The sequence below is a fragment of the Chiloscyllium plagiosum genome, chromosome 4 (assembly GCF_004010195.1).
Source record: "Chiloscyllium plagiosum isolate BGI_BamShark_2017 chromosome 4, ASM401019v2, whole genome shotgun sequence".
Lineage (NCBI taxonomy): Eukaryota > Metazoa > Chordata > Chondrichthyes > Orectolobiformes > Hemiscylliidae > Chiloscyllium > Chiloscyllium plagiosum.
Window position 1 is genome coordinate 108,431,864 of NC_057713.1, and position 17,178 is coordinate 108,449,041.

At 40.3% G+C, this 17,178-nt stretch overlaps 1 protein-coding gene across 2 annotated transcripts in view; it reads left to right on the plus strand.

Moving 5' to 3' along the window:
- LOC122549307 (transcriptional activator GLI3-like) overlaps positions 1-17,178 on the plus strand; it is a 396,212-nt gene that overhangs the window by 41,993 nt on the left and 337,041 nt on the right. Inside the window, exons 2-3 of one of the 2 annotated variants that reach the window (XM_043688905.1) lie at positions 3,587-3,648; positions 5,210-5,372. In XM_043688905.1, the coding sequence (XP_043544840.1) occupies positions 5,249-5,372 (124 nt within the window). In that variant the 5' untranslated portion in view covers positions 3,587-3,648; positions 5,210-5,248. The remainder of the gene's footprint in view (positions 1-3,586; positions 3,649-5,209; positions 5,373-17,178) is intronic. The other variant, XM_043688906.1, reaches the window with a different exon arrangement.

The window sequence follows — 17,178 nt, forward strand, 5'->3', positions numbered from 1 at the left end:
ATGGTATGTGACCTAGCGTAGGCAGGAGTATTCCAACGCAACTGCTACCCTGGTTTTCCTGGTTAGTAGAGATTGCAGGTTTGGGAAGGAGATGTTGTTGTAGGAGATTTGGCAAGATACTGCAGTGAATTTTGTGGGTGGGATGAACTGTAGCCATAGTGTCCCAGTGATAGAGGAAATGACAGTTGAAGGTGGTGGTTTTCACAAAGTTAATGAATAGACAGTGAGTGTTGGCATTGCCAATGATGCTGCCAATCCTGTGAATTAATGGCAATAATTCTGATCTGGGGAAATCCACAACCCTCAATGAGAGTGAAACCATAAATTGGACAGCTGAATTTTGCTGTTTTGTGGTAGTGTGTGTTCTCTCATGAGATCAATGGTGGCTGGTCACCTGCGGACCTTATTCACACAATTTTCCATTCTTCAGCTCATTAATTATGAAGCTGGCCTCTTGCTGCCCATCTTGTGTAACCAGGAAAGGCGGAAATGCTCACTACTACTGAAAAGTTGAGACGTTCATGCTGCTGCTGCTACACCGGGTCCAAAGCACTTCAGGTGCTACAAGCCTAAAACTGCTGTTTGCACTGTGTTCATGAACTCTTCTCCCTAATGACATGGCTGAGAAAGGCAAACAAAACTCCTTGGTTTGCTGAGAGAGACCTGGAGATGCTGGTGGACAATGTGGTCGAGAAGAGAGTAATAATGTTTCCTGCTGAGTAGCACTAGACTCAGCCATTCTGGACCCAGATAGTGGCCCAGGTCAGGACAGTAGCCAAAGTGAAGTGCAACACCCAGCAGTTCAGAGCGAAGCTGAATTGTCTTCTTGGTCTGCAAGGATGTATGCTACCACCTTCTCTCTTTTATCTCGCACTCCCAGGGCCATCACTATGCCGCTGCATACTCATGTTTCCAAAGTACATGAACCACAACTGGCATTATTCTATGCATTGTGTGCACTGAATAACTCTCACCTACTTTATCCTCCCAAACTACTAACCTTTCATGCCCTTTTTCCTTCCCACTCATTCACTAGAGATACCTTACTACCTGTACTAATGCATCACCACTATATGCTCTTCCAAGGACATCCATCATGGTAATCTCTCCCTTTGTCTCAATGCAGAAAAAAGTTGACATCCTGTCAGACTGATGTCTCCTTAGCATCCTGATTGACGTACCTGTAAGCTCCAGAGTTACTGAACCCAACCTGCAGGACTGACCACAGCTAACTGCCCTTGGACTGGAATCAGACAAGCCCCTTGAATGACTGTGACAGCACTGCTTGACTGGCTGTAAACTTTCTTGACCCCACTATTAGATTAGATTACTTACAGTGTGGAAACAGGCCCTTCGGCCCAACAAGTCCACACCGACCCGCCGAAGCGCAACCCACCCATACCCCTACATTTACCCCTTACCTAACACTACGGGCAATTCAGCATGGCCAATTCACCTGACCTGCACATCTTTGGACTGTGGGAGGAAACCGGAGCACCCGGAGAAAACCCACGCAGACACGGGGAGAACGTGCAAACTCCACACAGTCAGTCGCCTGAGGCGGGAATTGAACCCGGGTCTCTGACGCTGCGAGGCAGCAATGCTAACCACTGTACCACCGTGCCGCCCACTATGGACTGCTTCACTTTGATATTCACAAATGGCCATTTGGTTGAAGCATATGCAATGTGTTTTCCATGGAAGCTGCTGCTGTAAGCTGTGACATTGACATAGTCAACTTGTCAATCCCCTTGACTGTTCACTGTGCCAAAGAATGGCAACTCCCACCTCCCTCTGCGCTAAAGAGCAATGGAACTAACAGAGGCTGGCAACTTTCAGGGTAGGTGTAAATTTAGTGAGCACTAAGAAATGAAACTAAGACACAAACAAAACATCTTCACAAGATGCATTTCGTGTGTGTGTGTTTTGCAATGACAGTGCCCACGAGCATGCAGGGATGTTGTGATGCAGATAGGGTTTGATGAAGGCCAAAGGTGCAAATGGTAAGCTGAAAACCACTCTAACTTTCATGTTTGGCTTTGGTGCTGAGAGTTGGGAACTGCATAGAAATTATGTGAGTTTAGGAAATAAAATGCAAACACATGAAAGTAAGAAAGTTTCAACTTATTCGCAAGATTTTGAACTATCCATTTGAAGCCTAAGGGTTGAAAGGAAATTGTACCCACATGGTAGAATGCAGATTTCAGGCTTGTCTGGCAGAACATAAGACTGTTGGGGACAGACACCGCTACAGCAGATGTTGCTCATGCCTAATTGCCTTTCATAACTGGCTTGGCTAGGCCATTTCTGAGGGCACTTAAGAGTCAACGACATAACTGTGAGTGAGTTTGGAATCACATATGAGCTGGATCCAGTAAGGATGGCAGATTTCCTTTCCTAATAAGGGAAGATATTACTCGGTTAGATTTGTTAACAACAAATTTGTGTCCTGAGTGCTTTAGCCTGGCTATCTGGATTACTAATGCAATGACATAACCACTAGGCCACTATTTCTTCCCAATATGCATGTAAAAACTGTCAATGTTTATTTACTTAACACCTCCAAAACTGATGACTATTATCACCGAGTAGGACATTGGCAATGAGTAACTGGAGTGCCAAAATCTCCAGTTCCTTGTCAAAGTTGCATTCTATCCTGTTTCAGGAATATGTTTTCCCTCATTGTCACCGTGTAAGTCCTGGAATTCCCTACATAACTGTAAGCATCTTCACCACTGGACTGGAATAGTTTATGAATGTGCACACAAAGCACCTTCCCAGTGACAGTATATGATGGGCAATGAATGTTAACTTTGCCCCAAAGCTGACATCCTGAATTTGGATAAAAATGCATACATGACCACCTTGTGCTTTTCCCTTGGTGTTACATTGTCTTCCTAATCCATACCTATACTTCAGTTAATATTTCAATGAGGCACAATTCTTATTCAGATCTTCATTTTGAATGAAGCTTTTATATGAATATTGCAAATCTTGCTATTCTCAGTGATGTATTTGCGAAGATTTTAGCTGGTTCCTAGAGTACATAGGAGCAACGTTGGTTAAGTCAGTAGGCACAAAGTTAACCTTAATGTTAAACCTAAATGGCAAAAAGCAAGAGGCTAATTAAGATCCTCTAATCCAGTTGAAAATGCTGCTTGGCACTGTCAGATATTTTTTACTGCTGCTTGACTTTAATCAACTCAAGTAGCTAATCTGGTATTTAAAAAAATGGAGTAAGCTTCATTTTAAAAGAATAATGAGAAATTGTGTTAAATTTTAGCTTGTAAAAGGAAACTTAACCTACTACCATTGTCTTAGGAAGGAAAATGCTCTTGTAAATAAGATATTTGGGGTAAGTGCTCATCCCTAATTTTCTGATTTTCCTCTCACATGCGTATTTTAAATCATGTAAAGTCGAAGACCTGAATAAACACCTTACTATGATAATTGACTTATTTTTAAAAATATGATAAATTCAATTTTAAATTTATTTTCATTGTTTCAGTTACTACCTATCAGCTTTTGCAAACTCAGTATCAATTTCTTCACAAGTGTGAAATAGATATGTTGTTTGTACACCCAGGAGCACTGCATAGGTACAGAGCAATAGCAGGACACAGCTTTAATGGAACAAGATTTGCACAGGTACAAGATTTGCTTTTATTGACTATATTAATTGGTAAATTGCAGATCTTATTCTTTTTATACATCATCTAGATTTGAATTTATTTGTTGCACAGTCTTGTTGAATTCCTAAATCCCCTTGATATTTTGTCAGTTCAATCGGGCTGGTAAACAGGCCTTTATGCTTGAGCACAAAGTCTAATTTCCCACTCTCGCCTTCTCTTCTGTTTCTTTTTTCTTTTATAGTTTGTACTGTTCGAATTTGATTGTATCCCCAAAGACTACTTTGAATAGAGCAGATCAAAGCTGTACTGCTGAACACCACAAATACTCAGGCTTATTTCTTAAAAATTAAACATGTTATGTTTGCTTGCACAGTGATCAGAGTGCTCTTTACGCTGATAACAATCAGTGTGAACTTTCTTGCTGCTGATGTAATGATGATGAATGCTGTGACACTGCTGTTTTGGACAGCTCTTCCCAAAGGAGGCAAAGAAGTTACTAATGAAATGAATAAAAGTAAGACTGCAAGAGAATAAAAGGGCGATAGCGAAAAAAGAATGTGCAGATCAGCTTATAGTAGGAAAGAAGTAAAACACAGCAGTTGTTAAAGAGCATGGAAGAGATCCAAGAGAAGATGTGATATTATAATGTGATTTTAAGTTAAGAAGGGTAAATTTTATCAATTAATTTTAGCCAATGCAATGAAAAAGCAGCCAGTAAAAACAATGGATAAATAAATAAAGCATCGCTCATGTAACAGGTGGCATAAGAAGTATTCTTCAGATCATCAATACAGCTCATGACACTCACACAAATTCATAGTGCTATTTTGCTGGGGTGTATATAAATCAATAAAGGTGCGTACCCACAGTTTTGCATAATCCTCCACTTTCCAAAACTGCAAGGACTACGCCAGAGGCCTGCTGAAATTTACAAAATTTTATAAAGCTGTGAAAGCCACCACAATCAAGTACCATAATTTGTTTTAAGTGTAGTTTTCCAAAATTTAGTAAAATTTTAACTCGACCAGTTGCTGTAAATTAAACAATGTCTGCTTTATTTTAGCTGTTTAATATTCGATTGGTAAAAATCCATAACTGGGTTTTAAACAATAAAACACACTTGAACAATACCTGATTGGTATTCACAGGAGTAGATTGAAAATAAGGTCTGGGGTACCAGCTTTTAAACCTGTTCACAAATACAAAAGGTATGGCTTGCCTGACTTTATCTCGACTGAAATTTTAGAAAGCTGCTTTTACAGCTGATTACCTGTGAGAGTTGATATATATTGACAAGTTTCAATTGCAGTTTGCCAATACAATAAGTGAAAAATAAGACTTTATTTCTGTACTTGGTTGTGGATGCAAGTATTTTAAACTGAAACCATGGATAGGCTCTCAGAAAAGTTCTGGCTGTGTTGTGAAATGTCTTTGTAAGTGTTTGAACGTAACAGTGATAGAAAATATTGCTAATAGTACATATAGCAGATCCTTTAGCATATTATCAATGGTCTAACCGTTATAATATGAAATGTGGATTTTATTTTAAAATACTGTTCAATTTCTTTGCCTCACAGTTGTGCTGGTGTTGAGAGCTGAGGTAATGAAAAATCACGATGGATGCCCAGTCACACAGTACTACTGCAGCTGAAAAGAAAAAAGTAGAGAATTCCATTGTAAAGGGATCTTCTCGCACAGATGTCAGTGAAAAAGCCATAGCCTCCAGTACAACATCCAATGGTAAGTCGTGTAGTATACGGGGATTTGCTAACAGTGAGAGCAGCAATTATTGTTTTTGTTCTCTGCATTCCTCATGAATAGATCAGCTGCACCTGGATTTCTGTTTGTTTTGGGAAAGTGTTGGTCGTGGGTGGAGGAAGAAGAATTTGGAATTAACGTAATCCCTGTTCTAAGACCAATGCTGAGCATTTTTTTCTTTCATGCTGCTGGGTTCTGTTCCAATTAAAGCTTCTGTTTGTAATTTGATGAGATTTTCTGTGATTTATTTTCTCTCTCCTTTAGGTGTAGAGGGTGCAAGAGATGCTACCAGTTGCACATATGTGCAAATATGCCTTAAATATGCTGTGGTGTGTTATGCCTCCATGGAACTGTCATTACTGAGGATGCAGTGTTTGGATTAGTCGTTTGCATGTAGTTTCTGGTTTGTGCAAGGGGAGAGTAGGCACAGAGAACACGGATGATTGGTAAAATGCCTAAATTGAAGTTTATGGATTAGACCCCTGACTTGCTGAGGCTGCTAATCCGTAAAATAAAATGCTTGATTCAGACTGAGGCACAAAATCGGTGCACCAACTGAGGATCATCTTACACATGTTGAGAGGAAGAAAATTACAAGCTGGGTGCAGACATGAGGGTTGAAACTTTATTGCTGGAACAGCACAGCAGGTCAGGCAGCATCCAGGGAACAGGAGATTCGACGTTTCGGGCACAGGCCCTTCTTCAGGAATGAGCAGAGAGTGTTCAGCAGGAGAAGATAAAAGGTAGGGAGGAGGGACTTGGACCTCCAAGTCCCTCCTCCCTACCTTTTATCTTTCGGCCTGTGCCCGAAACGTCGAATCTCCTGTTCCCTGGATGCTGCCTGACCTGCTGTGCTGTTCCAGCAATAAAGTTTGATCTCCAGCATCTGCAGACCTCACTTTCTCCTCGCAGACATGAGGGACTTCAGTTATGTGGAAAGACTGGAAAAGTTGGGGAAAGTTGGAAAGTTTTTTTTCATTTTGGGTAGGAAATGTTGAGGGAGATTTAAATTATGCATGGCGTTGATAAGGAAAGTAAGGAGCAAGTATTTCCATTCGTGGAAAGGTTGACAACCTCAGAACTGATTTAAAATAACTGGCAAAAGAACCAGAAAGGAGATGAAGATTTCTCTTTATGTAGTGTGTTATCATGTGGAATGCACTGCCTCCAAATAGTGGAAGCAGACTCTAGTAAATTTCAAAAGCTTATGGGATATTTACTTGAAGGGGAGTTATTTCCATGGGTAGAGAGAAAGAATGGGCATATGGAATTAATTACATAACTCTAAGAGTTGGCACACACATAAAGGGCTGAGTGGTCCCTCTTTATGGCATAGGATTCCATGTGAATATCACTGAGTTTTCCATTCTGTTCTGTTCCCTTCCCCTCTACCTTGTGTCCTTGCTCTGAATCTGCATTTTTGACCAACTGAAAAACCATCTTCAGCACAATATGTTTGGATTGCCTGGTGCAGGTGCTTTTCATCTACTCAAGAGGACAGCTAATGCTTTTAATATCTGTGAAGCTTTTGTATTTGAAATGTTGATATTTGCTGATGTTTGAACAGAGCTCTGAACCTTAAAATCAGTTCTGCCAAAACTATGTATTTGATGGATAGGTTCCTACTGTGTAAATTATTGAGTACTGTGACTTAATGAAAACTGCATTAATGTCATGGATGTGGCTATTTCCTTTAATCTCATTGCTCTTTTGTTCCAAATGGTAGGTGTATATTCTTTTTAAATTGTGTAAGAGCTGACAATGTAGTGTTGCAGAATTTGGAGGAACTGCCCTAAAAATTAAAGTTTTTTATGATTCCTCTCCCTACCCCTGAGATCTTCTCCCCCAGCCAGCTCCACCCCTGAAATATAGAGACGGAGATGAATTCTTGTGTCACCCCTCCCCATCCACTTTAATTAGCATCTTTAACTCTGGGGAGTTTGGCAAGAGGGAACAAAAAAGATCATCTTGGGGTAGTAATAAAAAACAAACAGTAAGGCTCTTGCATGGAACACTTCCTGCTGCAGCAGTAGTTTGTACTTTCCAGCAATGCTGCTGTTAAAGGAGTGTCAAAACTTTTTACCCATTTATGGCCTCATGGTCCGAATGAAGTAATACGTGACTCACGTTGTGTGGGTCAGAGTTGAAAAGAGGCAGTGAGCAATATGGAGAGCTAAGCCTGCATTAAACATTCTGAAAGGGGGTAGGGGGATGGGGTCGGGTGTGCAGACTCTCACATTATGATAGAAGGCAGTTAGGAATGCCATGAAACCCAATCCACAGTAGCTGATAAGGATCTCTGACTCCCCTGGGACAGGGCAGACTTTAGCCCTATTATGAAAACCTTTCTTACAATCCTGCTGCTTTCCCTTCCCCCAATCCACCCACCTACCAAAATGAAAAGGAAACATTCTAGAATTCATAAAAATGTCACTTTTTTTGTTGGGAGTTTGGGGTGTTTTTGAGTTCGAAATGAATATTGTCTACGAGTTTTTTCACAGTTATACTCTGGCCACACTAAATTATTTTAAAATAGAGATTAAAATAATATTGCAACATTTTAAAGAATAAGTGCTTTATTTTTGTATTTGAAAAGCCACAGAACAATTTATTTTTCCAACAGTTTAAGTGTCTGTTAAGTGGACTTCACGAGCTTTAAATGTTAATAATTCAACTTCAGATAGTTGTTTTCGTAAAGACTAGGGATTTTACATTAACTTTTATTTCTTTATTGGTCAGGCTAGCTCATGCTGTCTTTTTAAAGTAAACGTTGAGTACCACTCCAATTATTAAATCTTGGGAGACCAATCCTGTATCTTTACATAAACGGTAGCTTCATCCCAAGTTCTTTCATCTTTTTTCCACCTCTCCTGGTTTGACAGTTGAAAAGGTCTGACTGTGCCACACAATGGTTTGATTGGTTTCTCTGGGGGATGCTTTTCCCTGCTTCATCATTTGCCAGGCAGGTGGACCAGAAAGTCTTCTGATTCTTTTGTTGTTTCTCAAAGTCTGGGGTCTTTGAGAGAATAAATCCACCGTCATGGGATAATTTGCTAAAGGAGACTGGAGGAGGTGAGAGAAAAGCCTCTCTACTTGGGTGCAGAATTAATGAAATACTAATGTTCCAGCCCTTGCAATTGAAAATCCCTGGGAATGCAATGGGTAGAGACGGCACTTGTCATTTTTAAAATTTAAAACTATGTTCTTTGCTTCACAGCTATGAAGCTTAAACTAATGTAGTGTTTGCAGAATAATGTAATATTTAAAAGTACAGATCTTTACTCTGGTATGTAATTTTGAGCTATTTAAAATTTGTGGGGTGGGGGCAAACGTTCAAAGGAAAGTTCATGCAGAAAAGATCAATGCTCACATACACTCCTTAAGCTTTTAGATTACCCACTAACAGCAAGTAGTAGGAATTCCATGTGACAGAAGTAAGCTTAAGTTAACACAGGATAAAAAGTAAATTACAGATAGGCTGTCCTCAGCCATCTTTGTGGCTACAGATAAGGTTTCATTTCAGAACGGACAGACGACTTTTCCACTTACAGACCCATTCTGTTGCACCTGTGATAACAACTCTTGGATTCTAATTGAAATTGGTTTGAAAATGGATTTTTAGTTTTCTGTGTCTGTGAAAATATTGAATGGAGTCGAGCTGCCAGTAAGTATCCTAGACTGTGGAAATGTGGCAGGAAACTGGAATCATCTTTCAAGCCTGTATCAATGATACGACAGTTTTGTGATCTGTCATATTAATGAAATCATTGATCACTTGATGGAGTGGGTAATAAACTGCTTTCTGAGAATACTGTTCAGAAAGGCTGATCAAAGTCTGTGGAGATGAAAAAGTATAAAGCTCGAAATTGTTGAACCACCTACATTAATAGGTGGATGGCAGCTTTTGTTGTATGGGTTTTCAAACAACACATATCTATTGATTTTTGAATTTGGCTTCAAATATACTGTTGAGAGCACATTAATCAAATTGTGGATGTTAACTTGGGCATTTTAACTTGCGAGCATTTGAACGAATGCCGCTTCATATTTCTTTCTGTGTCTTTGTGTCATCTTTCTTCAGAACAGGAAGGGGAGAAAAAATCCTGATTTCTTTTTCATTTATTTTTCTAGTGCTCTGTCCTCTCTTGCTAACTGTGCACCCTTTCATTTCCATGTTGTCTTAGCTCACTGATGCACATGCAAGCTTTGCAATGACCAGATTCCTTGTGTTTTATTTTTAAGATGATTGTAATAGTTAAATTCACTAATTTTGAGACAAATATTTAGACTTCTGTTACCCATCGATGTACTTTTACTTATTCTATGAATGGTTATGAATAATTTGTAAAAGTGAAGAAAGATGCAATAGTGATATTTCAATTGGTAAATGTACAAAGTTATTTTAACCCGTACGCTGCATTCAGTTTCTGAATTAACTGCTCTCAGTCAAGGATGGCAATGGTGTCTTTTAAATGCCCCTGGGCTAGGTTTAGGATTTCAGCCAGGATTCCTGCTGGCAAATGACTTCCTGTTAGAAGTATACATGTGTGCATTAAGAGCAGGATCTGGATCATCTAATGCTGTTCCTGAATGTAATTGCCAGTGAACACTTTGCTTGCATTTACACACAAAGGATGTATAAGTGAAGTAATTGATGGTTATTGGTAACTACGGTACTTTAATGTTAATTCAATAGATGTGTGTGTACGTGTGTATGTACGTGTGTGTATGTACGTGTGTGTTGTGTGTGTACGTGTGTGTGTGTATATATGTGTTTGTGTGTGCATGCATTCACAGAGGGCCTAACAAGTGCTGAGCTGAGCTGTTTAGATGCTGTTTGATGCTCTGGTGCTTCATCCCAGTTGTAGGAAAAGTAACCTTTATCCCTCACCCCCAGACATTCTCCAGGCCAAGTCATTTTACTTTATATTGGCCATCTAGTTCCCCCCCCCCCCCCCCCACAATTGTCTCCTCATACCTTCCACATAAGCCTACCCAACTATCCTCTTCTACCCAACTCCATGGCTTCTCATACTCTTTATGCCAACCAATGCTACTCTGCCCATGCTCTATGGCTCCTTACACTCTCTGTGTCAACTAATGTCCCTCTATCCACCTGATGGTTCTTTATAGCCCCTATCTAACTTGATGCCAACTCAGATAACTCATCATATCATTATTTCTTCTCCTGCCACAAATTCTGTACATGGTTGTTTATAGTCCTTTTATCAATTTAGTGTGAACTCATGTTAATGAATCATCCATCCACCACTGATTGTTCTTTCACCCTTCACACTAACTCATGTGACTCATCCATGGAGACAGATATCAGGAACCATGCTGAGGATAGATTAGATTACATTACATTACAGTGTGGAAACAGGCCCTTCGGCCCAACAAGTCCACACCAACCCGCCGAAGTGCAACCCACCCATACCCCACCTATACCTAACACTACGGGCAATTTAGCATGGCCAATTCACCTGACATGCACATCTTTGGACTGTGGGAGGAAACCGGAGCACCCGGAGGAAACCCACACAGACACGGGGAGAACGTGCAAACTCCACACAGTCAGTCGCCTGAGGCGGGAATTGAACCCGGGTCTCTGGCGCTGTGAGGCAACAGTGCTAACCACTGTGCCACCGTACCGCCCACCTAACAAAGTTCCAAAGAATCTCTTACAGATTTCACCATATTTTAAAAATGACAACTCTGATTGACAAAAGCCATTCAATACCTTGAAATCCCTTCAAGGAGTTAATCTCTTATATAAGCAAATATTAGTGTTTATAGCCCCATATCAAAGACAGCTGATCCTTTTGTAACCACTTGAAGTTATCAATCCCACAATGACTTTATATCCCCCCCACTCCTTCCCCATGATGACCATTGTTTAAGCAGCCAAGCAGTACCATTACAATGATGATATTCCTCCGGCTTATGTCAATAAACAGCCATTGAAATTCCAAAGCACTGGTCTTTTTTTTCAAATCAGAACCACATCAGGTTGTTTTCTTTAAAAATTTAAAAAGCTGGGGATTTGAATAACTTGACAGCTTGCAACCTTTTACACATGTGTCTACTCTTAACAGACCTTACTCTATCAAAAATGTTGCTTGTTTGAAGACACCATGGAGTTCATATGGCTCTGTTGGTTCAAGTTTTCCACATGGCTAAATAGCACCCTTTCAATCCCAACTCCTAGTGAAAGCAGCAACTGTTGAAAGTGAGGAGGGACTTCTGAACTTGAGGGTCCGGTCCCGTTTTGGGTAAGGTGTTCAGCTCTTTTGTTTTTGTGAAAAGTTGGGCCATAGTATTTTTTGACCAGCTGGGATATGGATCAGAGTTTGTTTTTAATCCTGTGACGCTGATTCTTCAACCTTTGCTTGACTTGTGTGATGCTCCATTGTGGAAATGTGATGTTGCTGAAGTTTCCTTTGCAGTATTTAATTTACATAATGACTAAAATAAAGAGGAATAATTTTACAACTTTATTTAGATAAGTAATTGTCTTAAATTTACAAGATCCCAAACTTGTCAAACAAAGCATTGTGAAACATCCTTAACAGAGTACATATTAGAGCAAAATGATGGAAGATATTAATCTATGGACCATATAATATCATTTGTGGCCATTATGACACAGCGTATGATTTTCTCCACCTGAGAAGTGGTGAAGAACAACAGTAGAATTCCTTCCCTAAAGGACATTGGAGATTGGTGAGTCAGATGGCTTTTTATGACAATTATTGATAGTTTCATAGTCACCATTACTGAGACTAGTTTTCCATTACAAATATATGAACTAAATTTAAATTTCATTACCTGGCATAGTGGGAATTTGAACCAAAGCCATTTACATGGATGTTTGGATTACTAATCAGTAATTTTAACACTATTTCACTATCTCCCCTGCTGCATTGCCCCTCCTTCTATTTAAACAGTAGCCTGATATTTATTGTTGCAGTTTATCTTATGATTGGCTAATATGATATGTATCTCCAACATTGGAAGAAGAAGGAATCTTGCTATTTGCTGCTTCAAAACAACCCTCCTCCCAAAGGTAGATATTCTACAAAGGGAGGGTTGGAGTATTGTGACTGTGCCAGCAGGGCAATCAAACAATTCTAGACAAATTAAAGTATGTATCTACATACTTTACATTTAAAGATTGTAAAAGGCAGACACATTTGCTTTACTGTAAGATGCAGGTTACTTACCACAGGACAGTGTTCCACTAAAGAAGTTTCTACTGTAATTAGTTGAAGGTAGACAGAAGGGATCTTATTTGTATGCAGTCTCACAGTGTTAAGAGGTTTATATGTCAGCTTGGCTCAGTGAAAGATATTTTCAACCCTGAGTCATAGTTCTGGGTTCAAACTGATAGCAAATGATCATTATTGAGAGTGAGCTCTATTTTGGATAGGACATAGAATCAACATTGCATCTGCTAGCTGAGGCATATGTCAAAGGCAAGCTGTAGAAGACTTGGCTTGGTCAATATTAATTTGTCATCAAATTGTATCTAAAATAGTAAGTTTGTTAAACAAATGCTGTTTGTGAATCACTGCATTTGCTGAGATAATCACTTCAAAATTAGTCCTCTGGTTCCAAAGTGTTTTGAGACCCTGCAGAGATTTACTACTACATAAACACGTTTTTTTGTGAATGCTCTGTTCAAGAGTCACTGAAGTTTGCAGTTGCCTTAGTAATTCATTGTCCCTAGCAATCCAGTTGCTTTTCATGTGGGTGGTTAGATACTCATTGAACTCTATTGTTAACTCGATGAAAGAGAATTGAACTACATGTGCTCATCCAACAGACTTCACTAATTGTGAATGAAAGAATGAGAGGTGATCTCATTGAAATGTATAAGATTCTGAGAGAGTTTGACAGGGTAGAAGCTGAGAGGCTGTTTCCCCTGGCTGGAGAGTATAGAACCTGGGGCCATCATTTCAGGATAAGATGTAGGCCATTTAGGACTGAGAAAGGAGAAAAAACTTCATTTAGAAAGTTACCAATCTTTGAAATTCTGTACCCCCAAAGAATGCTCAATCATTAGGTGTATTCAAGTCTGATTTCAATAGATTTTTGAAGTCTAAACACAAAGAAATATGGGGATTGCATAAAAAATTGGTTTGAGGACAAAACTCAGCCATTGTCTTATTGAATGGTGGAGCAGGCTTAAGGGGTGGTAAGGCCTAGTGCTACTTTAATTTCATATGTTCTGATTCTTTTGGTTGTGAATGGCTCTGTCTCTAAATTGATATGTAGTCTGTACTTTCCTGAGGTGATTTATCTGCAAGGAGTTGTTTTTCAAAAACAATATCACAAACACATTGCTTCAATACTATCACATGACCACTTTGGTGGCTAAGCAGCAGATGACAAAGAACAAAGAACAATACAGCTCAGGAAGAGGCCCTTTGGCCTTACAGACTGTGCCGACAGATTTTGCCCATCCTTACTAAAACTGTATTCACTTGCAGGATCCGTATTCCTCTATTCCTTTCCTATTCACGTATTCATCCAGATGTGTCTGGAATGCTGCTTTTGTGATCATAGTTGTATTCAGGTATGAGTGAACGTATAACTAGTTGAGACAATATGGTGATACAATTTGGCCAGTTGGGTTAGTGGTCACCTTCTACTTTATTGTGTAGTGCCAAGACTAACTGGCTTTGATATTTTGCTGATAATTCAGGAGTGAACTTTTGAAAACTGGGTTGTTTATAGCCTCTGGTATTGGCTGGAATTGCCTTAGAATGCGCAGCAATTTTCTCCTTATAAACTCCCTATAAGCTGCTTATAACTCTGTGTTTTTCTATTAACTCAACTTCTCTTCACAGATGCTGCCAGACTTGCTGAATATTTTTGGCACATTCTGTTTTCCTTTCGGTTTTTATACTGTGCTTATTACATGCCAGGATTGCTGTTTTCCAAAACATGAATACCTCCAAGTTGGTGATAACCCAAGTAAATTTGATTTGCTGAAGCAAGCTCTTGGGAAGCCCTGTGTCTTTTTAATTGAGTTTAGTGGCAGGTTTAACCTGGGCTTGTGACTGGCTGTGGGAGGCTCATGAGTCAGAATAGGTGGTCTCCAGTACCCCAACAAGATACTTCTAAATTTGATCAATGTTAATTTCCAAACCTATTTTTAATGGGATTTAAAATTCATTAAGTGTATTTTTGATTGACAAATTCTCTAATTTGTGCATTGAGCTGCTGGGAGATGCCAATGCATGCTTTTATACCACAGAGCAGTTCGAGCAGTGAGAACCTTTGATATCTTTGAACTCAGTACAAGAATGAATGCAAACTAAAAATGAAAAATTGCAAATCTATAATAAATGAAAATAACTTCATTTGCACAGTACAGAAATTGCTGGAGAAACCTTTTGGTTTATTCATTTATACAGAACATTTCATTACTTTTGGTACTCCAAAACACTTAGCCACCAATACACTGAAGTGTAGACATTGCTGTAATCTATTTAAGTGCAGAAATTAAATTACACGCAGTAAGGTCCCACAGACAGCTGTGAAATAAATGAGCAGATCTTCTGTTTGTTTGTTTGGAATCTTCCCAGCACTTGAGTGATGTAGACTATGTCAAAATGTGGGAGAATCACAGGAAAGGTTTAGTGATGTCAAAAGTAACAAGTCACATTTCCCAACTAAGTTTGGGATGTTGACATGAGATTTTTGCTAGTGAGCAGTGAGAGGTCAATTAACTGGTATTATTTCTCATTACTACACTTATCATTACTTAATCTAATCTCATTATTATGCAGGTTCCAATTCTTCCACCAGCCAGATAGAAATCTGATGGCAATAATTCCTGACCTGACCTCAATGCAGGTGTCTGGCAACTCGCAGCTCACTGCTTGCTCCTCCGAATCTCCACACATTCAGAAGCAACATCTCAGAGTATGCTCATGGCCACATCTGCGTACATCCATTTACATTGGCAGCTGACATGTGTCAGCTTCTCCACACAATCATAGCACATCTCCAGCCATTTACAGCATGCTTCTGCACTTTAATGCTGCGCTGGCATTAGCTCATTAGCAACTATCTTTGAAATGCTGCTTCAACGACAATTTGTGTGCACAGAGAGGCTCTCAGTTTATGGATTGGACCAGGCTGCCTATGCGGACATGACAGTTTCTCGATTTCTTAGCACTCACTCACCTAGCGTCCACCTAGATGTTCACAGCACTCCTGTCTTGCCTTTTATTGCTTTGCTCCCATAGCCAGAGCTAACAGGGGCATACAGTATTTCTGTCTGGACTTGCCTTTTAGTGCAGACACAAAAGGCCAGGCAGCCTGTCATGGTTATTAGCAATGATCAGTGAAGGGGTGGAGCAGTTACTGTACAGCATCATGCAACATCAATCTCACACCTGCACCATATCCAGCAGCAACCACGCAAATGTACTTCAAGCAAATGGCAGTATTTCAATTTTGAAGGGGAATAGTCTTCCGTGAAGTGAAAGAAAACTTCTTTCAGTCAGTGGTATCTGACACAGTAAGTCAAGTTCAGACTCTGTAGAGGTCAGCTGGATGCTCAGTGCTGTCACGATCAGGATCCTCTCCTTGTAGTGGATGAGGAGTACCCTAGCACCCCGCCATCAGTCTTAGCTCTTTTGTCCAATGGTTGGCTGACTTCTACTGGAATGAAAAAAAGGAAGGGATTGAGTACAATTAAAGAGGCTGACATTATTTATCGTGCAAGAGATGGGATGTTGGAGAAGTGTCCCACTAGAGTGAGTAGGTTGTGCACAGGCCATGAAGTGTTTGTGGTAGGGAGGATTAGGTTGGATGACAGTAATGAGGGAAGATATTGCATGCAATAGTGAGAGAGGTAGAGCATGAACTTCATCTTGGGACGTGTATGCAATAGCAGCAGAGAGAGTAAGTTTGAAGTAGTGGTAGAAAGACAGTGATGCTTACCCTGACAGAGTGGAGAAGGTCATTGATCTTCTTAAACTGCTGAGTGATCCTCCAGATGACTGAGACAACACTGACCTAAGTACAACATCTGGCCATTTTGCATGCTCTTTAGTTGATGCCTCCACTGCTGATTCTGTGAAAAGAGGATATCCCTCCTTTGCACGAGCACTGCCAATGTCTCCTGGTCCCGCCCATAAAGCGTGGTGCCAATGTCATGAACCTTACAGGGCAGCTCCAGACTGCCAATGCTTGACCAGGTACACAATGACCTTTTAACAACACTGCTGGTGCCAGGAATCCTGGGATATCCCAGCAGTGGTGAGTATTTTCAAATATGGCGGGTTGAATGGTAATTCAAGCAAGTGGTGGGCCATAGGTGATTGGTAGTTAATAGGGTGACGTTGGAATGATGGTGCAAGAAAACATGCTAGGCCTCAATGAGAAAATCCCCAACGAAACTTGATGAAAGTGACACTTAACCAAAATATGTTAAGATTCGGTCCTGGATGTGTTGTTTGAGTGACACACGTTGACTGGGACAGCAGTAGATTTCCCAATTCCTCCGCCTCCGCCGATTCTGCTCCCTTGGAGGACCAGTTCCACCACAGAACACACCAGATGGCCTCCTTCTTTAGAGACCGCAATTTCCCTTCCCACGTGGTTAAAGATGCCCTCCAATGCACCTCGTCCACATCCCGCACCTCCGCCCTCAGACCCAACCCCTCCAACAGTAACAAGGACAGAACGCCCCTGGTGCTCACCTTCCACCCTACCAACCTCCGCATAAACCAAATCATCCGCCGACATTTCCGCCACCACCAAACAGACC